A 27,123-nucleotide genomic window follows, 5' to 3' on the forward strand; every position below is an offset into this window, starting at 1 on the left:
AGCGACACGGACCCAACACAATTGAAAACGTGGCTTGTCTATTTTCGATTCACGGAAGTTGTCACCGGCAGCATTTCTCCAACTGACCAGGAGATGGCGACAACGTAGGGCCTGAAGGTCGTGTAGTGCTGTGTCATGATCGCCAGGCACCCGTGATTCACTCCATTTTTGTGGCGTGAAATTAAATCAACAACTTCCACGGTAAGCCAAAAGCAGTCATCATAACAGGTCACCAGGTGGCGCTAGTGTACAAAACACCGTTGAACAAGCAGAAGAAAAAGGTTATTTGTTCGGCGGACGTGACGTCAGACCTACGGGCCAATTGGAGACAGGTGTGCACGATGGGGAAAAAAAGTGTACACTATGGGAATCGTCAAGTACAGGTGCGGTAAGATGGCGCCCGACCGTGTAGCCTTTCCTCAGCTAAGTGAGCACGCATGCAAATGTTTGTCGCCTCCACAATATAATTACACACTTCAGCATGATCAAAGCGCTACAATAGGGTTACCTTCATATATGCAGGACTAGTTATCTTAATATAAAGCACCATCCGAACATGTCCATGTTTTATATTGGACCCATCATGTACACAGGCTCCCTCTAGTGGTATGGGGAATAATAACTGAATTAAGTCCAAATTGTACAGTGGCGTAACTTTCTTTTTTTTAATAGTCAATTTGCTAAGCACAGTTCTGTTGTATTTAACTGATATTTAATACATGTGCACATGAGCATAATACTAATAATGTGTGTCCTTATGGTCGTACTATAAGAACCATGTTTTTTTTTTTAGGTGCTTGGTATAAAAAGTTTAACCATCTAACTTAGAGTCCAAAATATGTGACGAGATTTGATGTGTTGATTAAAGCTGCCACTGCATTGAAAAAAATCATTTAGATGATCATGGGTTCATTTTAAAACTTGCTATGCGTTTACTGTAAACAAGCGATAGCAACGTGATGTCAGGAGATAATATTATATCCTGTTACGAAAGTGCAGTTTATAACATTATGCATTAAGTGGCGCGCCTAATTTCCCGGGTACTTTGAGGCTATTATACTGCACATGACTCGCATGCATATCACTAATGCATTCAATGCAAATAATCGGGCCTTCCCTAATGTTGCTCAGGGAATTAATCGAAAATGGAGAGCGCGAGAAGCACTTCCTGTTGCTTTGCCAAGTTTCCAGTTGGGTAATACCTCCTGTTTCTCTAACTGTTTGCTTCATTTCCTCTCTCCGTGGCGGACGGCTGAACTGAGGCTACGCGGGAATATGGGTGTCAAAGTGCGTAAAAGTGAGCGCTCTCGACTTTAAAACTTTAGATTTGAGCACTTCCTAGAGGATGTATTGTTTTCTGCCCGTACTGCTTCTGATTGACTTCTCCGTTTCAGAAGGTAAGAACATCTTTCATTTCTTGAGCTTGAAGCGACAATGCAGAAGTGCAGACAAAATTCTGTCAGGCAAAGCTGCCTTTCGATGGAGTTTCTGTTTTGAATTGTATTTGGGTGGGTGGGCAGGACTGTGGAATAGTGGGTAGACCTGTGGCTTCACAGGTCGAAGGTTCAAGGTTTGAATCTCAGCTGGAGTTTGCAAGTCCCGCTTGCTCCCAAAGACGTGCATGTTAGTTGGTTTGACGCAGTACATCATCAACGGCATAACAATCAGGCCCCTGATTGCTCGCGCCAGCATAATAAGAAATCAATTCATTTTCAAATTTGTTATATTCATAACACTGATACAACGTTGAAGTAACTTTCCGCCATGTTGCCTACCAATGTAACAGGGCACAGTAAGAAATTATGCAACGTCGTCCCCAAAGATCCCTACATCCAAGTGGGATCCGATACTCAGATCGTGTGCGAGAGCTTCTGTGTCCACGGTAACGTGTACTGGACGCTGAACAACAAAGTCGTGGATGAAAGCTGGTCGCGCGCCATCAACGCCACGCATAGCGTCGTGTCCCTGAGGAACTTCACCCTGCTCAAAGCCACCGTGCAGTGCCACCGCAACCATACCAGGGAGGTCCTCGGAGGCACCACCGTCAGGACGTACAGTAAGATGTTTACTCGCACCACCTGGTATTTTATTTTTTTATTTTTATATATATATCTATATTTATATATATATATATATATATTTTTTTTTTTCTATATATATATATTTATATATATATTTTTTTTAATTTATTTATATATATATCTATATATTTTTTTTAATTTATATGTATATATATTTTTATTTATTTATATATATATATATATTTATTTTTTTTTCTCTATATATATTTATATATATTTTTTTTTTAATTTATTTATATATATATTTTTTTTTTTTTTTAATTTATATGTATATATATTTTTATTTATTTATATATATATATATATATATATATATATATACATATATATATATATATATTTTTATATATATATATATATATATATATATATATATATATAGAGAGAGAGATTTTATATATATATATAGATATACCTCCTTTTTTTGGGGGGGGATACAGCCAAACCCACCAAAATTGTCTGCATTTGGCACTTCCGAAATGGGTCTTCTGAGTATGTGCCCGAGCTTTTCACATGCACTTGGGAGCATCGTCTCGAGTTCCCGGAGAAAATAAACTACACCGTACTCATGTGAGTTGAATATTTTCTTCCAGGTGACAAAAATAGGCACGCGTGATTATAAACGTCTTGCTTTTTGGCAGTTCTCGGTTAACCGTTTCCCAGTTGGAAGTCTGCTGCTCACAACAATTCAAAACGTGCACATCCGAAGATGTGCACAAGTCGGGTAAAGTGACTCTGGCGGGTAACCACAGTGTGACGGTGAGAGCAAAGACCAAACATTGGGAGGTTTACTCGGACCCTTACGAATTTAACTCCCTTCACATACGTAAGTCGCAGAAACTTTATTTTAAAACGCTTTCCAAAAAAATGATGTCTTGATTTCATGTTCGTGATGATTCTGTTTCCACAGTGCAAATTAAACGTCCCAACTTGACCCTGCAGGCCTTCTCGGGTCATCTGCTGGCTACGTGGACCACGTCTGCGTCCTCGAATAAACACGACTGTCAAGTTAAATATAACGAGGTACCGGCGACAATCGAAATGCAGTTTACTGATTACTGTCATGTTTGACTTTTTGTGCTTAAAAAAAAAAAAAAAAAGAGATGATTTAAAAGTAATTATTTTCCCTAGGAGGTGCTCAATAAAACTTTGGAAGCAAGAGAAAAAGGAAATATGACCATGGAAAATGTAAAGTCTTGCACTTACTACAAAGTTTCCGTCCGCTGCGCTTGTGACAAAGCTCCGTGGAGCGAATGGAGCCGAGAGGAAACCGTTTTGAGCGAACTAAATGGTAAGTTCCGGTTGAAAGCGTTCTTGGGAGGGGGGGGGGGGGGTCAAAATGCTGGAAATCGTCAACTATGAACGTTTTCGTACCCTGGCAGAGAAGGATGTCAAGCTGCGCCTGTGGAGGAAGGTGACAGAAGCGGGAAAAAATGGCGCAAGAAAAGTTTATGCCATGTGGACGGTACGGAAGCTTTTTAATCATCTTCAAATATTTGAACGTTGTCCTCATAAAACATCTCCTCACTTGATCTTCGCAGGAGATTCCGTCAGCGTGCCGAGGCACATTTACTTATTTCATCCAACAGTCCGCCTACAAGCACCACGGGACTCGAGGCGATGACACTCGGACTTTATGCGGGAATTCAACTTGCACGATGATTGTGAATGACGAGGCGCACACAGTGAAGCTCAAAGTCTTTCATGACGAGGCCTTGCTAGCAGAGGACTCGGTTTATGTTCCAGCTGTTGGAGAAAGTAAGTTTTCATGGACTTTACGGATTTTCCGGACTATAAGGCGCACCCGTTTTTTTTGGAAAAAATAGAAAATAAATCATCACGTTAGCAATTTAGCTATGGCCACCATGGTTATAATAGCTTTATTTTTTTAGCTATATTTGTATTTGTCATGATACTTAGATTTTATTTCAGATTCACTTTTAGTTTTAAATAGTTTTTATTTAGTTTTTATTATACAAAAATAATAAATATATATAAATATAATATATAAATATATATATATATATATATATATATTTTTTTTTTTTTTTTTTTTTTTTTTTTGCGACTCACTAGTCACTGCTCAACCGACATGTCAATCAGGACAGTTGTATGTTTTGATAATCAATCAACTACTTGATTTGTTCGATTTTTTTTTTTTTTTTCCCCCATTAGCCGGGCTACCTCAAGTTGCAAACATGCAGACTTCAACCCGCAAAGGTGTTATTTTGGCTAGCTGGGATCCTCCTCCTCACTTTGTCGGCGGTTACATGATCGACTGGACCCACGATGGGCATCGCTACCACTGGAAGGAAATCAATTCCACCAACACTGCGCTATCGGGTAAGCGCGGAAAGCATCCGTGGTGGCACTCGAGTGATGTGATTGGCTGCGCGAAAATTGCCCAACCATTAGTCTAATGCAATGCATTATCATCGACAGTGCATTAACAGGAAGATTTTATTGACATCATTGTTTATTTCATACTACTTTCGATATTGAAAAATTTTATCTTGCTTCCAGGACTTCTGGATAAAAAGCCGTATAATATCACAGTCACGCCGCTGTTCGGCGACAAGACGGGCCTCGGCACTCAGGCCTCGCAGATCTGCACAACAGTCGCAGGTTCGTCATTCAGGAAGTCTCTACGATTACGTGATGCTTATGATTGTGTATGCGCTCCCGACAGCTGCAGCTAATTTCTCCGCCATCAAGGTCGAAGTTCGGGACAAAAGCGCCCTTGTGAGTTGGGATATGGAGCGCCGGGATGTATGTCGCGGCGTCATCGTCCACTTTGTTGTTTTCTACGGAACGGGGCCGGGAGCAAAGCTCAGTAAGTTCAACTTCGCCACTTGCTCTGCATTTTTTTTTTTTCAAACTTATTCAAGTTTATTTTTGAACATGTCCCTTCCAGATGTCACTGTGAACGCTACAAAACGGGAGATTCTTTTGCAGGATCTGATTCCTTACACCCAATACAGCATGTACGTCAAGGCTGTCGCGCTAACGGGAGCGAGCGAAAGCAACGTAAGGCACTTTAATACAAAACGATTTGGTAAGTAGCCGTCTTCGCCTTTTTCATGTTGGAGAGTGATGGGAACCGACTTGACCTCTTGTCTATTTGTTCCTTTTGCTTATTTGGTAAAGACAGGGAATGCCCTTAAACTCGAGTTACTTGCAAATGACTCATCAGCACCAGTATGAGTAATGGGAAAAAAAAAGGGATTGGATTTATGTACATTAAGAAATTTGAATAAGATAATTTTCATTTAAAAACTTTTCACACCATTTACCCGAAATAAAGTTCAGCTGTTCAAGTAGGCTTTTCAGAGGTTTTTCTATTTTTAACTTTTCATAATTCCTCCATCCAAATGCACAAGAACAGCTGAACTTTATTTGGGATTACGCAATCGGATGGATGTGGTGGGTACTGGCATCACGGAAGCTATATAAACCATTTTGGTCTGCCTTTGATAGATCCGAGTTTCGTCACAAAACTTTGTGTCATCGGAAGCATCGTGATAGTCCTCGTGTTATCTGTGGGGTTATCCTGCGCTATACAGTAAGTGTAAAAAAAAAATAAATTGCAACTTGTCCTCTGCTTGACTTACACATAGACAACCACTACAATTGGTCATTAAAAAATATATTTCCATCTTTCAGATACAGGAAATTCCTGCAGAAGCCTCTTCCAAATCCGGGCCTCAGTTCTGTGGCGCTGTGGCCTTCAGGAGGCCATCAAAAGGTGAATTTATTTGAATTAAAAGACAGAAGAATGCAAACTTGAGATATAAGCACTGTATGGGGGGAACAAACTCACCTCAACGCACGCCTCATTAAATAAGACTTTTCACCACGGACACTTCAAGCTGTTCATTGTCACCCTCAGTTGAAGTTTACGGTCAAAAGTAGACAAGGCAAAGAGAATTACAATTTGTATATTTAAAATAACCAAACTTCTTAGCCTTTCAATTTGAACTAAAAAATATCTTATGTGGTGCTCTAACCCCGTAATTCATCAAACACGAGCAGTACAGCAATAGTACTCAGTCATATATTCTTCATCCTCTGAGAAGAATGACTAATATTAGTGCCGTACTGATGAGCTGGGAGGAGTTGAACTTAATTGCCATTGCTGTATGTTTTTATAAAATACAATAAACATCACAAACCCCGCCCCTCCCCAGGGGATGTTCCCATTCCGGCTCTTCAACTATCCTTCAGAAAGCCTCTGCGCGCGCGTCTACATGGAGGAATCCCGAATCATTTCCACCCATGATACCAACCGGGAAGAATACAACGTGCCTGCTTTCACCGCTCACAACGAGAAACCGGATGAACCCGAAGAGACATTGACTCAGACTCCTTCCAGACAACGTATGACTCTGCTCTCTGAGGGCAGCGGTCAATTAAGCCCGTACCGAAGCCAGAGTTCCGTCGAAAGCCCCACTCAAAGTACTGAGAAGGAATGTCAACGTCTGCTTCCAGTCAAACATCCGCAACTGACGGCATCACTCGCTATGTACGTTACTGTCGATATGTTTGAACAAGATCAGGGCAGGTGAGGAAGACGGAAACATCCCATAATATACATTCAAACTACTATACTACAACTATGTATCACGTGTGTCATATGTAATGTGCATGTTGAAATGCATCACGGACTGATACAAATGCTGTTCAGTGATAAAAGTGCGGACTTTTTAATGCATGAACAGATAAAAAAAAAAATCCAATGTTAAATGAAGACTGCAGTGGTCGTTTTTAAACCCCAAAAAAGTTTTACTATTTGTGGTCGTTTTTTTAAATAAAAAAACTAACTATACATAGTCGTTTAAAAAATAGTCTTACTAAACATAGTCATTTAAAAAAAAGCCTTAGTATACTTGATCATTTTATTTAAAAAACATTACTATACATGGTCGTTTTTTTTTAAAGACTTACTGCCAGGATGGCCGAGTGGTCTAAGGCGCCGCGTTCTGGACCCAGTCTCCCCAGGAGGCCTGGGTTCGAATCTCGAATTTCCCCATTGTGGGACTAATAAAGGGAATATTATTATTATTATTATTATTATTTACATGGTCATTTTTAAAACAAAAATCCTTACTATACATGGTCGTTTTTTTAATAAAAAAGCCTTACTATAAAGAATTGGGTTGTCTGTTCTCGTGTTGACATTTGTGTTTCTCTGAGTTGTGTTGTGTCCGATTTCCTTGAATGCATCGCGCAACTCACTGGACTAGAGGTGTGTGCGTGCGAGCGAGCGAGAGAAAGAGAGAGCGAGTGATCCGTTGAAAATCACGCAGCAAATTACCCGGAGTTTGATCGGTTACAGCCAACAGCCGTTTTCTGTAATAATAAAAAGTCGAACACTGAATGGAATTCTGACGTGGTCTTTTAAAGACGCTACAATACATTTGACGTCGAACCTCTTCGTCGTGGTGACGTCATCCGTTTCCGCGCGTCTGCTAAATTGCTAACGTAGCCGTCGTCTTATTTTATGTTTCTATACGTAATAGGTGGAATACAACATTTCTGTTCATAAAAAAAAAGCCTTACCAATAGTAGTAGTAAGATGATTAAAAAACAGTCCCATGAAGGACTATCCTATGGAAGAAAATGTAGAAAAAATAAAATATATATTTAAGTATACACATTTGATTCAGATGATTTTTGAAGTATATTAAAAACAATAAGTACTTGTGTTAAAAAAATGTTTGTTTTTTTAGATGCAATGAAGAAACCAGTCAGATAAGTGCATTTAAAAAGTATATTTATAAAAACATTTTTTTACTGTACAAATGCATATTCACGCTAAAACACGTTTTGATAAGCATTTGGTAAAATAACACGAAAATATTATTATATATTACAATATTGACAGTACTGCAGTTGTTCAGATGAGCTTCATAAAATATCTTCCGAGAATCGGCTGGATCAAAGATACAAACTTGTTTCCTGGCTTGTGCATGTTTCACTTCCATATTTACACCGTCCGAAGATTATAATGGCTGCCAGTGCACCAAAAACTCCCCCTGCGACAATAGCTGTGCATAAAACAAAACATTTAATATCCATTTTTTTTCTCGACCAAATATGACAAATAGCGTTTATGATACCTGTAACAATGTCCTCATTCTCCAAGAAGCTCTTGTGTTTTCTTTCTATAAAAATGGCGGACTCCATGTCTTGGGCCAGCTCTTTCAACTGATCCAAGCTAAGTTTAAAACCACCCTAAAAGACAAATTTGATATTATGCTGGATTTTTCTGAATTGAAGCGGTGGTCGCAAAACTGGAATGATATAAAGTACTACAGTGCTAAATGTCAAGGAAACAATGTATCCTACCACCATAATGATATTAAACTCGTTACAAAAATATGTATCAAAAAGTGACGTGCGAGCCCAACCCTGCATTACGTTATAAATAACCATGCAAAGAATAGTGTTATGAGTCATACTTGTTTGGGTTTGGTTTCCAACTCTCCGTCCATTCTGGTGTCACCTGGTGGAGAAAGGCGGACATACAATTAACATAATCTCAATAAATGAGAATATTACAGTAATGTTCATTTGTTTAGTAGTTGAATTCATTATGTGAAATACAGAGTATACACTAAGAGGAATGCTTCATTTATTTCCTGTAATTTTAATGACTATATATATTTTTTTACAAAAAACATCCAAAATTTACATAAATTTTGAATATTATATTTAAAAAAAAACAATCATTATTTTCATACAGTAAAAGTTTGAAAACGTATTTAATGAACCTGGATAACATGAGCTTTGCTTTTTTAACCTAAATATTGACAAACTTTTAAGATACACCTGTGTAATTAACACAGAAGAGTAATTTACATGTTACTAGGAGCATTATAATATTGACTTTTGGTTATGGAGAAGTATTACCGTAATCGGTACTGTCTTGGTCGTAGCCTGATCCAACGAGGTCTTCGCAAAACTAGTTGCAAGGAAGGGGGGAATTATTAAGAAATGAAGACAATATAGAAATAGCAGGAGCAGCCCAACACAATCCTCATGATTTGTTATCTTCTTGGACTGTCTCCGCATTGGCAGTAGTCATTTAAATACATATCGCATTTTTTTTTTATTTTCAGAATCCTGTTGAAAAAAGAGGTGACGTTTGCATTTCGCATGCTGGAACGTATTTCAGACGATGCAGGTTTGTTTTGGTGTGAAGCAACATTCCCGGTTTCGGTGAAACTAAAAGCATATTATCACTAGTATTGCTCAGGTGTCCTCAATAACGAATCAAAAGCAAAATAATAGATCATCGGCAAAATTAATGCCAGAGTGTAGTTACTCCATACTTAACTGATTCAGGGAAATTAGACGAATCTAAGAAAACGGAAATGAGGCGTTTAAAAATCTAGCGGAGTCAAAAACTTACCGATTTGTCGATTGTGAATATGGAGAATAGAAATAGCGTCAATGTTTTCATTATGTTTTGTGCATCGAGGACAGATATTTCGCTTTTCGAAGCTTCCTTGTTTTTAACCAAGTCTTCTTCGTCGTCGTATTCAAGTAGGTTTATGGCGATTGGCAAACAATGCACACTACTGCCACCTACTGGTATAAACCGCGAACTAACCATGAATAGATCAAGTTGACAAGTGCTATAGAAACTGATTTTTAGTCCATAAAAAACAGACAAAAATGACAAAATGCAGGTCAAATGTTAGAAGAACAGTTTAATCATACATAGTCACAATTCTGCCTCCAAAAATGAGTGTTTTCTTCATCTAACAGCTGTAAATGTACATAAGGCCACCTGAAAATGTACATGACTTTGACAGTGTGACAAAAACTCATATGTTCATATTTATATAATTGACAATATTTTACAATGCTTTTTTGCTTACAAGGTAGTAGCCGTTCCAAAATACAGCCTTTTCTGTACAAAAATATTCGCCATATCCTGTGAGGTCAGCAGACAACTAAAAGGCAGCCTCTGATTTTGAGGATTTTTTTTTGTTTGTTTGTTTTCATTTAAAAATCCTTTTTTTTTTCTTTTTAAAAGTGTCACACATCAGAAAGACTATCAACAGTGGATGTTACAGCAGCTCCAGTACAAATAAGAGGCTGGCCTTTTCCCATAGATTAAAAACAAAATTACATGCCAGATTGTGAAGCCTTAAACATTTTTTCTTTTTAAAATAACACTTGCTCAAATAAAACTGTATACGTAATATTCAAAAGGGGGGAAGGAGTGATGAATATACACACGTCAAAATGCACACTTTTTGCCTTTTTCTCCCCACTAAAATGTAGAAGACATCCCATTTACAGCATAAACAGTTACAAATGTACAACTGTACAGAGGGAATAAAAGCATCACTACAAGTTTGCAAGGCCTGTCAAACACCACTAGACATTTTTTTCTCACTTAAGCTAATAATAATAATAAGGATAATAATCTTACAATTACTGACTTCACATATACTACATATATTCTACAATTCAAATAAGCCATCACTACAAGTATTACAGGACAGTTGTATAGTTTTTTTTTTTAGATGGCCCCACCAGCATCCAATCAAAAGAGTTGAAAAATACAAACATTGGAGCATTAAAAATCTTGACTGAAAAATCCCTTCTTCCAAGTCCCGGTAATAATTCCATCTCATGTACAATGCTGGGATAAAGCTCCCCTTTACAAATTTTGACTATTAGGTGGTGGGGTGGGTGGGTGTCGATTAGTCCATCACAGCGACCGGAAAGCAACAATTAAGAATCACACAAAAAGATGCTACACTAAACTACTTTGTTTTTTTTAAGCGAGAGATGATTATTTAGTACACCAAGTTAGCTCAGAGCAGTGTTCATTTCCTAGTTAAAGACACTAAAAAGGATCAAGAGGGGCCAAAAAAAGAAAATGTCAACGCCTCTGAGCACATCACAAAATCACCGCTATGATAGTTTCATTCAAAACCGAGCCCCCTTCGTATAAATTAACACCTTCTCGTTAGTACCTGTTTGCGTCAAGTGACCAACGCAAGAGGTGAGCCTCTTTGGGTACCAAAACAACAGACTTCCCGCTGCTGACCGACGAGGTAAACTTAAATCGCTCCGGTGACGACACAGTGGGAGGGAAAAAAAAAAAAAAGGCCCCATTTTAAAACGCCACCATTGATTTGCCCCCCCCCCCCTAATTCAAGCGAAAAGGTCTTGAGAACCTGTGGACAGCGGCATTTGCATTAGTCTGCACGATGCTGTTTGTAATCGGCCGCTTTGGTATGGGGATAGTATTGTTTCCACATAAATATTAAATTTCCTGGACTGAGACAAGTCGGTTTCAATAGCAAATGGAATTTTGTCACTTAGTTTGAACTTTTAATAGGTCACTTGCTGGTGTAAATTGTAGGAAGTTGTCAGCAAATGTCTCTTTTTTTTCTACAAAGAATTTACAAGGTAAAAAAAAAAAAATGTACAATATGAAAACCAGTCAAATACATCAGTTACATAACATTGGCCTTGTGCTTTGCCCAACAAAATGTGCCTGCTGACTTATGCCGCTCATGGCGGGCAGAGGGGGGCGTTGGGGGTGGTGAAAAGGGACCTCACCAGGGGCGGCACAGTGGCAGGTATCTGTTGTCACAGCCTTTTAGGGTGAAATGGACTTTTTTTTTTTTCCGTTTGGTAATCGCCCCACCAAAAAAAAAAAAAAAAAACGGCTTGAGAAAAAAATCTTAACTTGCTGAGCACCTTTGCCTCTTTTTAGGGGGATCCGTGATGTTTGGCTTTGACTACATGAGGCCGTTTGTGGGCCCACCGATGGGACCCAACTCAGATCCGCTCTTCATGTAGTACTTTTCCAGCTTGGCCAAAATGTGTTTGCCATAAGTGTACTTGCGCAAGGTGGCGATGTGAGGCCGGATCTGAGGAGGAAAGAGGGGTTCGGATCAACAAATGGTCTTGAATATATATATATATTAAAAAAATAAATAAATAAAAATAGTATCTAATTCAAATCAACCTCTACTTCATTTCGGTCATCTCACTGTGAAACATACACAACAAAAGCAGACCCATTTTCACGCTCGTGTTTCATATGAAAAAAGGTGGAAAGGCAATCACTGAATATCGTTACATCTGAATATTCATTATGAAGGATCTCTGAAACCGGCCAAAACAGCGGACTCACTTTGTGCATGATGATCTTCCGCTGAGCAGGTTCGGCCATGTCGATCATTCTTTGGACAACGTAGTTGGCGTACTGGTCCTTCATCATGGTGTACAGGGCGCTGTGGGGGCCGTCCTTCTGGCAGCACACCTCGTCGATCAGCAGGGCTCTCTCGGCACGCGAGGAGTGGATCACGCACTTCTCCACAACGTTACTGAAGAGCGAATAAATAAAAATGACATGACAGTGACATAGTAATTAGAAACAAGAATAAGAAATGACACAACCGAAAAATTCTTGTTTTATGCACCAAAAATTAAAAAGCAGCAGTGTAGCGACTTACCTCGCAAATTTATGTTGGCTCAGCAGAAGGACTTTCCCACGCACTTCTGCAACGATCTTGCTCTTGTCTTCCGGTCTGCCGTGCTCCAAAACGTGCTGAATTACATAGTTGCCGTACTGATCCTACAGGGGGGGTGGGGGGCAACGGATGTGCAAGATCAACGACGGATGTTCAAGATCAACAATTTTCACAAATTCATTCCAAAGATGTCGCGTGACACCCAATCATCTGTCACTCGTGCACTATGTTGAACGGGCGAGGTCGGCAACGAGATATATCATGCGTGGTCACGACGGCAAGATAAATGACACGCCCACCTAGATGTCATCACTGCGGAAGGTCAGACAAAAGAAATGCCGCTGGTTTGCAAAAAAAAATAAATAATAAAAAAACAGCAGCATCTTTGCCCCTTCGGAAAATGGGTGATAGACAGTTACGGGATGAGTTAGGTTAGGTGTGAGCGGAAGGGAGACAACACCACTCGGCTGTGATTGGCCTAATCGTTCGAATTTGCTCTCAAATGCATTTCCTGTCAAGCCTGGTCAATTTCACACGTGTCAATTTTGCAATGCAATTGTTTGTGTCTGTGGGGATCATTTATCAAATAAAGGAGTAAGATCAGCGGCATCAGATTAAACAGGAGATGGTCAGAGGAGGACCACCGGATAGAAAGGAAACCTGGTGAATCCTTTGCGGCATTCGGTGAGAGAGGGGAAAAGCAAGAAATAATTTTTTTTTTTAAAAAAAACGGTAGATTAGGGGCCCCAAAAAGTTTGAGAACGCCATCCATTTTAACATTAAAATTATTAGAAGAGGGAAGAAAAGAGGGGAAAAAAACATGGACATCCTTGAGAGAGAGGCAAATTGCTCTGACCTTGAACAGTGCATCACGGGACACTGTATAATATGTTTTGGGTGTCATCTCCAATGATACGCCTTGATATTTCTGGATGGAATAGGTGAAGGGGGGAGGGGGAGGGGAGGTGGATGTTTGAATATTCACGTCAGATGTAATGAAAGCTAACACAGCACAAATACACATTTTTTTTTTTTTTTTTAATTCTTACATTTAGCAAACACACTGACTAGGAGGCTACAATATGAAAGGGAGACATGCACATACACAGGCACAACAATGATGAGTCACATTATGGAAACAAAGCCAAAAAAAAATAATAATTATAATTTGCATCAGCAATTTAACAAGGTGGACTTGCTTACCTGGCCCAGCTGCTCGGAGTGCTGATGCAGCTCTTCCAGTATTGGCAAAGTCTGTTCCTGGGTGCAGTGCTCCAAAATCCTTTGGATAACTCTACAGCCATAAGGGTGCGTGGACAGGACAAAAACCTGCAAAAGCAGCAGACACACAGAGATGAACACTTTTTTTTCCCCTCTTAACATTCATTTTTAGCAGCTTCTATAGTTCAAAGGTCATCCCTGCCTACACAAAAAAAATAATAATTGTGGCAAACAGAAAATTACAGCCAGTGCTGCAAAATTAACACGGCAAATCTTTTTTAAGTGTCAGGTATGAAAATGTTAAATAAATTTGCCATGTCTCGCTGAAATAAGTGTGCTACTTTGACAAAGCTTGTTTGCCATGAGGAAAAATAAAGGAAGTCTCAGAAGGGAAGGTGGGAAAAATAATTTTAACTCATGTCATGGTCAGACTTTAGCGAGAATAAAAAGAAAAAAAATATATAATAGCCACCAAACACACAAAAGCAAAATAAACAACATTGAGAAGTTCTTTTCTTGCTTGAGGTGTGGCTGAGGTTCATTTCAAGCAGGCGACACACCCGGTGATTAATTGAGGCAAGGCACCCATTACGACACTTCATTGGTCCAACGCACATACCTGGCCTTGGAAGGCATCTATGATGAACTGTAGCGCTTGAGGCTGGACACACTCAATGCACTTCTGCACCACATGGTTTCCGTTCTGGTCCTTCACGCACTTTAAAACATGGCCATCCAGCTCACGGACAATGTCGCTCTGAAAGCAAAAACATTTGCAAGGAAAAGTTGAGATCTTTCAAATTGATCAATCACGTTGACTTGAAAGCCTGCAGACATTTTGTATGAAAACAAGTATCCCAATTATTAAAAAAAAAAAAAACAGATTTTGAAGAAAATCTCACTTACAATTACCTGCTGGTCAGAAGAAATGGACTCCAGGGCTTTCTGAATGACCCTGCACCCATACATCTGTAAAGCCAGCGGGAGGACGTGGCCACGGATACGAGTTGCCAAAGCCAGCTTCTGGTCTGCGCTTCCAAACTGCAACACAGAAAGCACAACATCTGAAATCGGACTCGAAGTGCCAATTCAATCGCTCCTCGATAAACGTCGTCGAGCCCAGACCTCAAAGAATTTCTGGATGACATAGTTCCCAAACACATCCGTCATCAGCTGGTACGCCGCTTGGAGAATTTCTCCGAAAACCATTTGTCTCTCAGCGGGACTGGCCCTCTCCAGTTTCTGCTGGATGAATCTGTGAAGAGAGGGGAAAAAAAAACTATTTACAACAAAAATAAATAAATCCCTCCTTTATTGCACAGAAAATACTTGGATGGCAATTTCAGAAACCAAGACGCTCGTTTCCCCAAACCTGGATCCATGCTGGTCTTGAGAGAACTCCACCATGTGCCCAGGCAGGTCTCGAAGCTGAAGGTTCGGGAAGCGGTTGTTCCTAAAATCTTCCAGCAGGCGGCTGCGGCCGGACGGCATCACGTCCGAGCGGTTGTAGCGGGGCCGGGACGGTGGGAAGAGCTGGCTGCTGGAATTAAATAGGCTGGACGCACCACCGGCGCTGCGGTACTTGGCCTCAGCTCCGGGGGCTGCAGAGATGTAACGCCCGCTGCCGTTTGTCAAGCCACCTGGAATGACGGGATCAGAGCCGTGACCATAAACTGGAAGTATGTCGTCGCTATATCGACCCCTGGCTTAGCGCATGAATGTCCACTATTTAGGAACAGCCTTACAGGCAAGAGAATTATTTGTACACTGCAACATGTATGCAAACAGGGCTCATTATGTGAATCACAACCTGATTATTTCAACGACAGCGCACAAATATGCTCTCACCGAGATGAAGGCTGGAGGAGGAGCCGTGAGAAGAGGGAAGAGATGGTGGGGGAGTGAGAGGCGAGTGGCCGGGGGTGAGTCCGATGGGGCTGGGTGAGGAGGAGTAACCCAGGCTGTTGTAGAAGGGCTGACCGATGGGAGTTAAACTGCTGCTGCCGCGCTTGTAAAGATCAGAACTTGTCAACAGGGAGTCCCTGCGAGACACGCTGCTACTTGTCGAGCTCGCTACTACAACGAGAAACAGAGAAGTGGGTTGCACTAAAAGCAAAAGAAAAATCGCAAGCAATAACGTGAGGTTTGCCCACTGACCCGAAGAGCCGAATCCTCCGAGCGCAGACGCGAGGCCCACACCGAGCGAGCTGCCGGTGCTGCTGAAGCCCAACGAGGAGCTCTGTGGCGGGGGCGGCGCGGATGTATGTGAGAAAAGCGAGCTGCTCTGAGAGGTGTTGGGGACAGAGCCGGAGCCGTAGAAGGAACTTGATTGCAGGCCGCCGCTCTGTGGGGGGGCCTGCTGCTGCTGCGGCTGAGGTTGGGGTTGAGGCATGGAGCGGTACATGCCGTTTGCCGGAGGGCCCGACATGTTGCTACCAGAACCTGACGCAGACACTGCAGCTGCTGGTCGGAGGAAGCAGAGAGGACGATGAGGCACGGGGGAAAGCACTCCGGATTCATTTCTCACTTTGAAACTTGTTTGCTTTATGTTGAATCGCATGCTTTTTTCCCTGAGGGGTCCAACTGGGAAACTGATGATGAGGAAATCCTCCAACATAAATTCTATTAGCGCTCTAGTGGGCAAGAGCTGAGTGGGAAAACCAAAGCCTTCATAAATATTGGACGTCAAATCTTATCCAAGTTATAAACTGCTGTCCTTTGTAGGCTGAGACCATAAACTCAAATCATCCAGATCCATCAATTGACAAGGTTCTCTATTTACTTACCAGCCTGTGCTGCTGCAGGATTGATGAGGAGAGGCGTTTGAACCAAACGAACTGGCCCACCGAGACCAGTTCGAGCACTCGGGCCCATCACCAGCGCGCCGGTCTGGTCGTAGTAAGCTGCAGGTGCCAACACCTGGTAACCTGCGCGGTTGCACGAGGAAGCACATTTGTCAGAATATCAGCTGCATGTCGCATGCCGTGGCGTTCAGGAGCAGATGCACCAACCGGACATTCCTGTGTATGCCAGTGCCGGGTTTGCAGCAGCAGCTGCTGCAGCCAGAGATTCCTGCTGACTTGGTTGACCTTGACCGGGCGTAAGAGGACGCTGGTTGTTTCCGGTGCGCATTACCTGGTGGCGTGAAGGTTAAAACAGTTACGTGCCAAGACGCACACGAGTGCGAAGCCAGTTAAAAGTAAAATGAACATCTTACCTGAGGTTGGCCAGGACCTGGTCCCTGATTGGATGCTTGCTGATTAGCAGAGTGATTGGCAGTAGATGCGGCCTGTTGCTGGAAAAGGTTGGCTGGGTACACACCCCAAGGAACGCCGTAGTATTGCGGTGGAACCACTGTGGGCCCTGCAGGGAGAAAAATAAAATAACACTGCAGTAAGTTGATGCTGTGAACTGTTCCAAACGTTTATACATGTGATGATTTTGAAAAGATCAGAAAATGAGCATCATGCGAGCACCTGCGAGAGTCGCCGCTGCTGCCAACCCTGCCGCGGTGTACGGATCAGCTCCAGGGGGTGCAGCATTGATGATGTAAGGGTTTGGCACAAACGCAGGAGCAAGGCCAGCTAAGACAAGTTAAAGACAAAGCGATGATTAATGGCAAGTGCTCGGCGAGGAAGGAAAAGCATCGTGTTAAAGAAGTTACCAAGGTGCTGCTGTTGAGCCGCTGCCAGGGCGTATTGTTGCTGCTGGGCTGCTGTGAGCTGCTGAACCGTGAGGGGATTTGACCGCTGGAATAACTGCCAAGGGACCAAAGAGATTTAAAGCCCGCTCCAAACTTACGATGACGACGAGCCCTTCATTCCCAAAACACACCTGCTGCTGCGAGCTGTAGTCAAACAACCCCACTGGGGTTCCGGAGGAGTCCACCTGAATCTGGTTCCCAGCATATTCAAACTGGAGGGATTCCACACCGGCTTGTTGCTCCATGCCACCCATGTTCTGGGCTTCCTGGTTCTGAAAGTCCTCCACCGGGCCCTTGTTGTGGTTCTGCTGTTGTAAAGCATGAGCATGAGCATGAGCGTGAGCGTGAGCGTGCGCGTGGGCGTGGGCGTGGACGTGGACATGGTGCTGCGTCATCATCTCCAATCCTGTCTGGTTCGGACCCATCCTCTCCACAGCCTCAGTTGGAGAAGCTTGGCGGCTTCCAGGAGTCGGACTGAAGGGCATATAAATCCTGTTAGCCCACGGGATTTATTGGTAAATATGATAAGCCGATCAGTAGGTTGGATATTTACTTGAAGTCTTTGCAGTCTCTATCCATGCCGTTCAGTAAACTTCTTCCGTTGGCTTTTGCGGAATCACTGTCATCCCCCACCTTCATCTCTGGGCTCTTGTCTTCCTCAAAAGGAGAGACTTTCTCAGGGCCATCATTCTTCTCTCTCCCGTCCTGGTCCGGATCGCCCCCACCCTGGAGTAGTAATAACACATTTTAAGTCGAGGTAACCACTTGTGGTCGAATTTAGCGATGTGTGCGCATCCAAAAGAACTTCAAATTTGCGAGTGCATGTTCCAACTCACGTAGCCGCCATTCCTGTAACGGGCGTCCATCTTGTCGCCGGGAGACGAGCTCAGCACGTACTCCACCATGCTCACGCCCAAGCCGCCGCCCTCCGAGCGAGGGGAGAGTACGGAGTTGGCATCGCCGTTGCCGTGGAAACCCTGACCTGGCCGTCGCTGGACCATAATTGGCTGGGAGACTGAATGGTCTTAAAAAAAATAATACAAAAAATGGCATCAAACGTTTGCAAATCTGATCATAAAAACGCCCGGTCGAGCAAAACGTCATACTTATTTTTTATTCTTTTTCGACAGATGAATTTTTTTAATTAGGTATTAAGGTGACTCACGTGATGACCCCCACGCATTGTCCCTCCACTCCTCCCCAAGAAGCATTCCTTTTCTTCCATCCTTTGCCAGTTCATCCGAATCCCACAACTTTTTTGCAGGCAAAAGCTTCAAATAAAACGAAAAAAAAAAAAAAGAGATTAATCCAAGCATTTGAGTTGCATAGTTATTGCGATTACAAAAAGCTCCTACCTCTCCCATTCCTCTTGACTCCAAAGCAAGCGCTTGAAAGTCATAGTTCATTTCATCCACGGCACGGACCTGAGATGCACGGAACACAAATGTTTATTAGGGGTGTTCCAATCATGGGTTTCATGCTGCCGATTGCGGGAACGATCGTGCGCGAGACAAATCAGCCCTCGGTCACATTCAACTCAAAGAATACGTCGCTACCTGATCCACGTGATTGGGATCCCCGGTGGGCCAGCGATGCTTGCCCGGCGCGCAGCCTCCCAGCTGCTCCCCGGGCTGCCTCTGGAAGAAGTAGCCGACCGTAGCGTCGTCCTGCGAGCGACCGCTCAACGGCGGCTGCGGTGTCCCCGGTGTGGGGTTGCCCGCCCTATCCATGCCCTGTAAATGGGGGCCCCCTGAAGCCTGGCCCGCCACTGCCGCTAGGGGTCCTCCGCTGTGGACCCTGACACCTCCGGCCTCAGGAGCGCCATTTGCATGCAGCATCCCACCTCTCGTCTCCTGCCAGGCCACGTCATTCATACCTAGGATGCTGCATGGAATGCTCATTCCACGGGAAAGCCTGAAAAGAACAGGCAGTGGTCATTCTACGGGCACATAAAGGACAACACACAATTTTATAATCTAATACATTTGTATTAGAAAATGTGTTTCAGTGACATTATCTTGTTTCTCTTCATTACTTAAAAGAGTTTAACTAATGTGAGAATGCTTTAGAAGCTACAGTGGTCTTGGATTCTATGACAAACCCCTTGAAAGTTTGTTCTGACCACTGAGAATAAAGGGACTTGTCGTTTTCGAAGCAATTGGTTTTTTGTTTTTTAAGTGTAATATTGTTGAAGTTATAAGTGCCATTTAAATTGACCATCCTCCATGAAAACAGAACCAAGAGTCTTTAATATTTGATACGGATGTTCTGTTGTCTGGTGATGGTAGTCACTTTGCTGCACATTTGTGGACAAAGCTTTTATTGCGATGTCCATGTAAGGATTCCACAACCCTACTTCAATTTAATATTTCATCTTGGTTTTCACGTTGCACGATTTCAAGAGGCATCTTATCCTATCAACAACAACTCACAGTCCTGTTTCTAAGCGAAGCTGAGCATTACTGTACAATTAGTTTACAACACATTGACCATGTTTTGCAACGTTTTAAACAAGATTACAGGGATGGAATAGCGAAATTTATATTTATATTTATTTATATAACAGCAGCTGTGGTTGCACTGTAGTTTGAAAACGGGGTTGTAAATATTTTGGTTACCTTATTTATATTAGATGATTGGGGTCAAATTGTAATATTAACCATTCTAAATTACCAATTCTACAGCAAGTAAAATTTCTTGAGCATTTTCTTTGCAAAAACAGACTCTCTATTAGCCGCCTATTTAAATGGTTATATAACTTATTAAACTGACAGTTTAAAAACCAAAACAGTAATAGATGGTCTAAAAGAAGCGCGTTAATTGCAAACAGAGCGACAAACGACTAATAAGTAACGAAAAGGGTTTTAATGAGCACACACACAAAAAAAGAACAAAACCAGTGCCGCTTGTTAGCAATCGTTGTTAGCTTCGCTCGTGCACATACAAGCGGGGTTGTAGCACCGATACAACTGAGCCTTGAATGCATTAATGTGTAATTGCTACATAATAAGACCAATCACCAGGCTACGCTACACGTTATTCAAACAACAACATATAATGGCTGTTGAGGCAAACTGACTCCAGGCTAGTTCGGCAGATGAGCGAACTAGCAAGATAGCTGCTAGCAGCGGCTAATTCGGTGGATTACACAGCGGGATATAAATGGCGGATTCATATTTTGAACAGTCCATAAAGTGTTTTAGTGCAATTTCATCCCAACGTCCAATTTAACCGAGCATGTAAACAAGTTTTATTATAATTGGCATGAGCTAGCGCTATGGCTAGCCCAGCTAACGCTAGCCGCATCAGGCCTGTTTATTATGGCTTGTCTGTTCCTGACATCAAAGTTTACTTAAGAAATCACCACAGCGAGCACTGTGTGCGATGCCTTATATTGATTTTTATATACTGATATATACTGTAACAAGCAGAAACGTCGCATTGGGTACTGTGCTGGCGCTACTAGCCAAGTTAATGTGTGCGAGCTAAAAGCAAGCAAACACACAGCGGCTAAACAACATGGCACCCCTTCAAGTTGCAAACAGAGGGGCCTTAACCGCTAAACAAAAGGGGAAATGCTCGCACAACGGCGGCGGTGTGTAAAACACACGCGGCGCCACTTTCTTCCGTCTGTCGACAGTGAACAAAGGAGCGCATAATACTTACGCGTTGTCGTCTGGAGAGAGGCTCCGGGCTTGAGGCACGCCGTAAACCAGATTTGATATTGTTTTGTTTCCTTGGAGAGAGCGCTGATTTTTGTGCTAGGCTTTGATAGCCTCGGCTAATAGTTGGCCCGTGCTACTGCCCCCTGCAGGTAAATAGCGTGAACTGCAACGTCGTGCGCACAGCAGCGTGCAAAGAGAAGTCTCCTCCCAACTGCTTCGTTTGTTGCAACGAAGGGCATTCCGGTTCTTTTTTTTTTATGTGATCTGGTGACTCTTAAGAGTCTATTGATTAGATTCTCAATCAGTTCTTTAATTCCACAACGTGTCTTCATAGTGTACCTAGATTGTATGTGTTTCATCTTGAAATGTGAATAAAGTATTTCGAAACAAATCTTTGAATTCCCTTTAAAGCAGTCTTTCACAAATAGTGAGTTGACCCAGGCGAAGTGTGAAGCTTTTTTTGCTGTGCTTGAATAGTCGTAATAGCAAAGCAATTGCACATACACAACAGTAGGTGGCAGTGGCGCTTTTATTTATTTATCCATGGAATATCCAAGCCCCCTATCCTCACAATGTATTTTTATTTCAGGAAAAATTATGCCGTTTCATTCTTTTTTGTTGCAGACTAAAAAAAAAACAAATCTTACTGAAGTGACCCTTCAGTTCATTCTCACTGTTTTTTCATTTACCGAAGCTCCACAAGTTCACATATTTGTAACAAAAAAAATGCAAATTTATATTTAGACCACGGATCTAAAACACATTCTGGGTAGTTAAATATTTAATTTTTAGTCACCTGCACTTCCTGCTCAACTTTATGGTCCTCTGCAACAAAAGGACTGCTGACAGAAAAAATGACAAATTGCCCACAATAGAGCTGCCAGACTCGTTTTACAAAAAAACAAAGACAATAAGCACGCGTTATAAACTGTAATGGTGAAAAGTGGGGGATAAAAAAGGCTTAATTTCCCCGTAATTCTGTCACGCTCATCATCAATATTTCTTTTACACAATCAAATTAGCAGAGGTATTAAAATATACAGTCATCCTAACTGGATGGATGATGATGGTTAAATTTCATTATCATACCAAAAACACTGGCAGTTATCTATTATGCATCGAGTTTTGGAATCACAATAAGCCCGTCTGACAAGTATTAAGTTTTTTTTTTTCCGGTTGTGTTTCCTTCTCGGCTTTGTTCCATGGAATGAATGTTTGCTATGGAGACAAATACCAACTTGTTTAAATATGCAATCAAACGTAATGCTTTGTCTAATTTAAGAAAGAGAAAAACACATATAAAGTCTCCAATAATTCATAACCATTCAGCTATTTTGATGAAAGCATGTCACAGACATTTATTGAAAACCTGGGAATTCTTTTAAATGTTGAAGGGAGAAAAAAAAGCTCTGCATTGGTAATTCTTGGCTGTTTTTACGATTATCATTTTACCAACAAACTGGGAAGGGCCCAAAAGTGCCCCAAATTACAATCCCAACAAAATAATATGACAGTAATAAATGTGTAATTACCCATATATTTACTTTACAATGCTTGGTGGGAACAGTAAGTGCATTTCCTTATTGTTTATATTATTGTTTATTATCATTTAATTTAATTGTTTGCGTGTGGATTCTTGTTCTATCAATGATAATATTCAAATTACAATAAATCATAAAAGGCAAGTGGCCATTTTGTTTTTGGTGGTGTTTGCAGAAATTTTATTTGTCTCCCCACAGATTATAATTGCATTTCATTTTAATGGAAGAGGTTATTTAGTGTTTAAATTTAGAATATTCTGGAAATTAATCTTGGTGGATTTTATGTTCACTTATTTAAAGTAAGAGATGGTTTTCTGATAAAGAGTCTCCTTCTTGCAGGAAATAATTTAATCGACATTTATTTCATTGTATTTTCAGTGCGAAGTACCTGTTATATTGTTTTCACAACTAAGGGAAGAGTCAAAAATATAAATAAAAGGCATAGTTTTATGTAAAACAAAATTTGCGTGTGTTTGGGGGGGGGGGGCAGTCAGATTTCTTTTCACCCCAAAACCCCTCACTGCGCCCCTGCCAACGACCAATTCTACTTCATTCACTTAGATTTATTTATTTCATTATTATTAATTAATTTATTCCACGTGGTTAGAAACATCCGCGTGATGCGTCGACTGCCTATATGACAACTATCCAGACATTTTAATTGTTTAAACAGTTGCCTTGACAACCGATGAGCGGTGAGTGCATTAGGCTAAAACATTTAGAATGAAGTCACTCAGACAGCCCTCCCCGGAAAGAAAGTTGGAGGGGGGAGAGAGAAACCCAGCGAGATCCAATCACCAGTTGATTCACAAGCTGAAAGTTACACTCCCTATTTCCGATTGGATTGCTATATTTAGGAAACCTCACTTTGCTTTATAAAGAGATCTCGCTGAGTTGTCGTCGCACGGGAAAAGGTGTTGCGACCGAAACGCCAAGAAACTGACTTTTTTAAAAAAAAATTATTTAGTCGAGTCTTGGTCGACTTCGCCATGGGGAAGGAGACGCAAATGGCGGTCGACATCCGCAAAAAACTTGTGGTGGTCGGCGACGGCGCATGCGGGAAAACGTGCCTCCTGATCGTGTTCAGCAAAGACGAATTCCCGGAGGTTTACGTCCCGACCGTGTTCGAAACATACGTGGCGGACATCGAGGTGGACACCAAGCAGGTCCAACTGGCCTTGTGGGACACCGCGGGGCAGGAGGACTACGACCGGCTCCGCCCGCTCTCCTACCCGGACACGGACGTCATTTTGATGTGCTTCTCCGTGGACAGCCCGGACTCGCTGGAAAACATCCCAGAGAAGTGGGTACCCGAGGTGAAGCACTTCTGCCCCAACGTGCCCATCATTCTGGTGGCAAACAAGAAAGATCTGCGCAACGACGAGAACGTCAAGAACGAGCTGTCCCGACTCAAGCTGGAGCCGGTGCGGCCCGACGACGGCCGCGCTATGGCCATGCGCATCGGCGCCCACGACTATTTGGAGTGCTCGGCCAAGACGAAAGAGGGCATTTGGGAGGTGTTCGAGACGGCTGCGAGGGCAGCACTGCAAAAACAAAAGTCCCGAAGGCCGAGTTTTCTCAAACGGTGCGTTTTGATGTGACTTGACGGCTTCAGGGACGCGCCTAGACGTGTTGTTGAAGGCCTGTTCGGGCAGTGCCCCTCCCTGACTAAGCGTGGCCAAAAAAGAGAAAGGAAGAAAAGGACACAATTATGTCTGCAAAGACTGTTCTTTTGGGCCATGCCATCGTATTCTGATGCTGCAGGGAGTTTTTTTGGACACAATATGAGTCTAATGAGCTGAATTTCACTGGTGGAGGATTAAAAAAAAACTTTTCTTTTTTTTTTTTGCCTTTAAAAGCTCACCACATGTAGCTGAGAAAGCGCTGTGTCACTCTAAAAGGACATTTTTTTATGTAACATGAAAACTGAAAAGAAACTGAATTGTATTTTATAGAACTGATACTGATTTTAAAATCTCGCACCAGAGAAGATGGATGACGTTAGTGAAGCTACGTTAGCGTGCCACAACCATGAGCACTATATCCACAGCCATATTATAAATCTAGACAATTACGTACGTATTTTTAAGAGGAATAAAATGTGAGATTCTTCAGGAAGAAGACATCATATGTCTAATCGCATTGTTTACAACGCATCCATGTCCACGTGAAGACTCGTTGAGTTAGCAAAGCAAATCACTTCCACAACATTTTGATTTTCTTTCAACCATTGTGCACTAATTTGCAAGCGAGGGAACCGTGTGGATTTGTTCCTGCGCACCGATTAATGGCGGTTATCAAGCTAACGTATCTTTGCTAAAGCGTGAGACCAAACTGCTTCGCGGAAACCCCAGCAATTAAAAATTTGCATTCAATTTAGTCATGTAGCCTGTTTAAAATTAATAATGGATTTGAATTTGAAAATGGGAAAAGTTGGAGCTCTTCAAAGGTCCGCCTACTTTCGGCTAACAATTGAAAGTATAAACCACTGGCTATCCATTTAAAAGTTAAATCAGGAATTTTTTTGCACGTGTTCAGTTGTTACTGTTAAGTGTTTTTAAATTAAGAAATTGCACAGCATTAAACCCCAGTAGTATTTTGCAAAGACTTTCTTTGTACGGTATGAAATGACGCACTATAAGGTGTTCATTAGGCATGGGCATTGAAATAATTTCCATGTCACCTTTGGTGAAAATTAATGATCAGGTTCTTACGTGTTACTCATTTTGACATGAGTGCGAAAGCAATTGCTTTGACTAGTATACATTAAATGTAACAGTATGTAAAAATAAAAACAAAATGGCATAGATTTCAAGTATAAGTCCAAATTGTTCCACAGAAATGTAATTTTTTGGATTCAGGAACAACAATGCAGTCTGGTGCAATTTTAGAATTTTTCATGAAAATGGGGTACATTGTTGTTGTCATTCAGGTACGTTTGAAGCAGATTTTTGTCATCACTGGTAATGTTTGTTGGGAGGGCACTAGTTAAGTGTTAACTCTTAATAGAAGAACATATTGTTTGTAAAGCTTGCAGTTTGCTAGCACCGAAAGCGCAACAAGCGTGTTGTCGCTCGCCTTCGCTCACATGGGACTAAGTCATTTGATGGCAGTAAAAAAAATAAAAATACAAAGTGAGATATTGGCCACTGTGTTTTTGGAACGCTCAAAATGTTGATTTTTCGATGAATTCACTTCAGTTGAGTGTCCCGAGAAATGACTTATGAATGTATCGCCTTGTTGTGGATGAACAACATATTGCAAGATATGCTCTTCAGTTATTTTTTTTTTTTCAAGTTGAATCATTTTGGCAAACCGCCGTCAACTATAAAATGTTGTGTAACTTTTGCCTTTACGAGACAACAGCGGTGCCACGGACGACGGGTGTCCTATCAGTGTTGCAGGATTCGGCATCTGATTTAATTTTAGATTCCGAATCTTAAAATGACACTTATGACTTGCTACTGCTGTCGGAAACAATCGTTTGTCAAAATGTTTATGTCTTTAGGGGGTGGAAGAAAGAGAGTCTTTTACAAAATCACAATTACGTAAAAGTTGCATTCCTGCCTGCCACGTGTTGCTGGGCTTTTTGCTGACTTCCAGGGCAGGAATGCATTGTGCTGCAAGCTCCTGATTATTCCCACACTAGCTCGCCTCTTGTGTCTGTAATTGTCAATGGATTTGAATTTACACATGACTCAGATGCATTTGTCCATTTTTGCGATTATGCTGAAGAAAAAGTGTGGTGCATGTGCCAAGCTAAAGCATTTTTATGCATATTAACGTGATATATTTATGTAATATGTTGAATTATCTCGTTTTTAATGGGAAGGGGATTTGGAGCATTTTTTGTAAACAAACACGCAGAAGTTTTTTGATGAAATAAAAATGTGTGGTTGCCATATAAGTGATGTCATTTTTTGGTCTGATTTGAAATGTGCCTTAAAGGCCAACTTGGCGTTCCAACATTGAGAAGTAAATAGTACTGTTTTGTTTGCTGAACAAGCTTGAGACACAATTAGTTGTAAAAATAATTTTAAAAAAATTAAAAATCTCACATCCTCTTTTTTATTTTTTTTTAAATTTTTGGCAGATGATGAAATACAGGAAGCCAATTTGTACATTATGCACTCAATGTGATGAAATACCATAAACTAGGTGTGGGCAAACTACGGCATGGGGGCCACATGCGGCCCGTTAAACGTTTTAATCCGGTCCACCGAACTTGAAAATAATTAAATGAATAAACCTTGTTAATGTTTTATTTTCTAAATACTGTGGTTTTTCAAAGACATATTTATTGTTGCAATGCTTTTGTTCACTTTCATTTAAAATTAATTTTAAATTAATTTTCTCCAATAAGGTGAGGTTACCAAAACACTCCCTCCATCTGCTCCTGGTCCG

The 27,123-nt window shown here is 41.5% G+C and overlaps 4 protein-coding genes across 10 annotated transcripts; 2 read left to right on the top strand and 2 right to left on the bottom strand.

Annotated features, from left to right (window-relative positions):
- Positions 1-104: 104 nt before the first annotated feature.
- LOC148316640 (interleukin-6 receptor subunit beta-like) lies at positions 105-7,458 on the top strand. Of its 3 annotated transcripts, none has more exons than XM_088285932.1 (15): positions 105-427; positions 1,787-2,056; positions 2,522-2,651; positions 2,723-2,907; positions 2,992-3,104; positions 3,213-3,372; positions 3,464-3,546; positions 3,623-3,839; positions 4,257-4,424; positions 4,605-4,706; positions 4,771-4,914; positions 4,996-5,136; positions 5,559-5,643; positions 5,745-5,826; positions 6,306-6,584. In XM_088285932.1, exons 1-15 carry the CDS (start codon positions 364-366, stop codon positions 6,435-6,437), a joined length of 2,076 nt encoding a protein of 691 aa, XP_088142058.1. In that variant the 5' UTR covers positions 105-363; the 3' UTR covers positions 6,438-6,584. The 3 variants fall into 3 exon arrangements, with proteins under 3 accessions (XP_088142058.1, XP_088142056.1, XP_088142057.1); XM_088285930.1 differs by having other exon boundaries at positions 106-427; positions 6,269-7,458; XM_088285931.1 differs by lacking the exon at positions 105-427 and adding an exon at positions 650-1,397 and having other exon boundaries at positions 6,269-7,458.
- A 379-nt stretch (positions 7,459-7,837) lies between these two features.
- Positions 7,838-9,628, bottom strand: LOC148316641 (uncharacterized). Its single transcript, XM_088286574.1, has 5 exons — positions 9,496-9,628; positions 8,994-9,045; positions 8,543-8,586; positions 8,201-8,315; positions 7,838-8,128 (listed from the first exon to the last, which is right to left on the bottom strand). The coding sequence occupies exons 1-5, from the start codon at positions 9,544-9,546 to the stop codon at positions 8,019-8,021; spliced, it is 372 nt and encodes a 123-aa protein (XP_088142700.1). The 5' UTR covers positions 9,547-9,628; the 3' UTR covers positions 7,838-8,018.
- Positions 9,629-10,988: 1,360 nt separating this feature from the next.
- Positions 10,989-21,330, bottom strand: pum2 (pumilio RNA-binding family member 2). 5 transcript variants are annotated; one of them, XM_088286849.1, is made up of 23 exons: positions 21,180-21,330; positions 19,070-19,427; positions 18,869-18,937; positions 18,679-18,784; positions 18,350-18,537; positions 18,067-18,239; positions 17,645-17,987; positions 17,475-17,568; positions 17,287-17,394; positions 17,028-17,173; positions 16,822-16,945; positions 16,597-16,737; positions 15,968-16,270; positions 15,659-15,886; positions 15,183-15,450; positions 14,936-15,065; positions 14,717-14,851; positions 14,430-14,567; positions 13,793-13,918; positions 13,446-13,517; positions 12,572-12,693; positions 12,250-12,442; positions 10,989-11,983 (listed from the first exon to the last, which is right to left on the bottom strand). In XM_088286849.1, the coding sequence occupies exons 2-23, from the start codon at positions 19,412-19,414 to the stop codon at positions 11,852-11,854; spliced, it is 3,684 nt and encodes a 1,227-aa protein (XP_088142975.1). In that variant the 5' UTR covers positions 19,415-19,427; positions 21,180-21,330; the 3' UTR covers positions 10,989-11,851. The 5 variants fall into 5 exon arrangements, with proteins under 5 accessions (XP_088142975.1, XP_088142976.1, XP_088142974.1 ...); XM_088286850.1 differs by having other exon boundaries at positions 14,723-14,851; positions 15,968-16,273; XM_088286848.1 differs by having other exon boundaries at positions 15,968-16,273.
- Positions 21,331-23,542: 2,212 nt separating this feature from the next.
- LOC148316643 (rho-related GTP-binding protein RhoB-like) lies at positions 23,543-25,826 on the top strand. The gene has a single exon (XM_088286862.1). The coding sequence runs from the start codon at positions 23,709-23,711 to the stop codon at positions 24,318-24,320; it is 612 nt and encodes a 203-aa protein (XP_088142988.1). The 5' UTR covers positions 23,543-23,708; the 3' UTR covers positions 24,321-25,826.
- The last annotated feature ends 1,297 nt before the right edge of the window (positions 25,827-27,123 follow it).

This window comes from Idiotropiscis lumnitzeri, chromosome 21, assembly GCF_059441095.1.
Source record: "Idiotropiscis lumnitzeri isolate Australia: NSW breed Sydney's pygmy pipehorse chromosome 21, RoL_Ilum_1.0, whole genome shotgun sequence".
Classification (NCBI taxonomy): Eukaryota; Metazoa; Chordata; class Actinopteri; order Syngnathiformes; family Syngnathidae; genus Idiotropiscis; species Idiotropiscis lumnitzeri.

Coding starts and splice junctions, on each gene's coding strand:
- LOC148316640 (XM_088285930.1), top strand. CDS start 364: ATGGGAATCGTCAAGTACAGGTGCGGTAAGATGGCGCCCGACCGTGTA. Junction 3,105..3,212: donor GTCAAGTTAAATATAACGAG/GTACCGGCGACA, acceptor TATTTTCCCTAG/GAGGTGCTCAATAAAACTTT. Junction 3,840..4,256: donor TGTTCCAGCTGTTGGAGAAA/GTAAGTTTTCAT, acceptor TTCCCCCATTAG/CCGGGCTACCTCAAGTTGCA.
- LOC148316641 (XM_088286574.1), bottom strand. CDS start 9,546: ATGAAAACATTGACGCTATTTCTATTCTCCATATTCACAATCGACAAA. Junction 8,316..8,542: donor TGGAAACCAAACCCAAACAA/GTATGACTCATA, acceptor TTTGTCTTTTAG/GGTGGTTTTAAACTTAGCTT. Junction 8,129..8,200: donor GAATGAGGACATTGTTACAG/GTATCATAAACG, acceptor TTTTATGCACAG/CTATTGTCGCAGGGGGAGTT.
- pum2 (XM_088286848.1), bottom strand. CDS start 19,414: ATGAGCATTCCATGCAGCATCCTAGGTATGAATGACGTGGCCTGGCAG. Junction 17,569..17,644: donor ACTACAGCTCGCAGCAGCAG/GTGTGTTTTGGG, acceptor GTCCCTTGGCAG/TTATTCCAGCGGTCAAATCC. Junction 15,451..15,658: donor CTCCTCCAGCCTTCATCTCG/GTGAGAGCATAT, acceptor CCGTCATTCCAG/GTGGCTTGACAAACGGCAGC.
- LOC148316643 (XM_088286862.1), top strand. CDS start 23,709: ATGGGGAAGGAGACGCAAATGGCGGTCGACATCCGCAAAAAACTTGTG.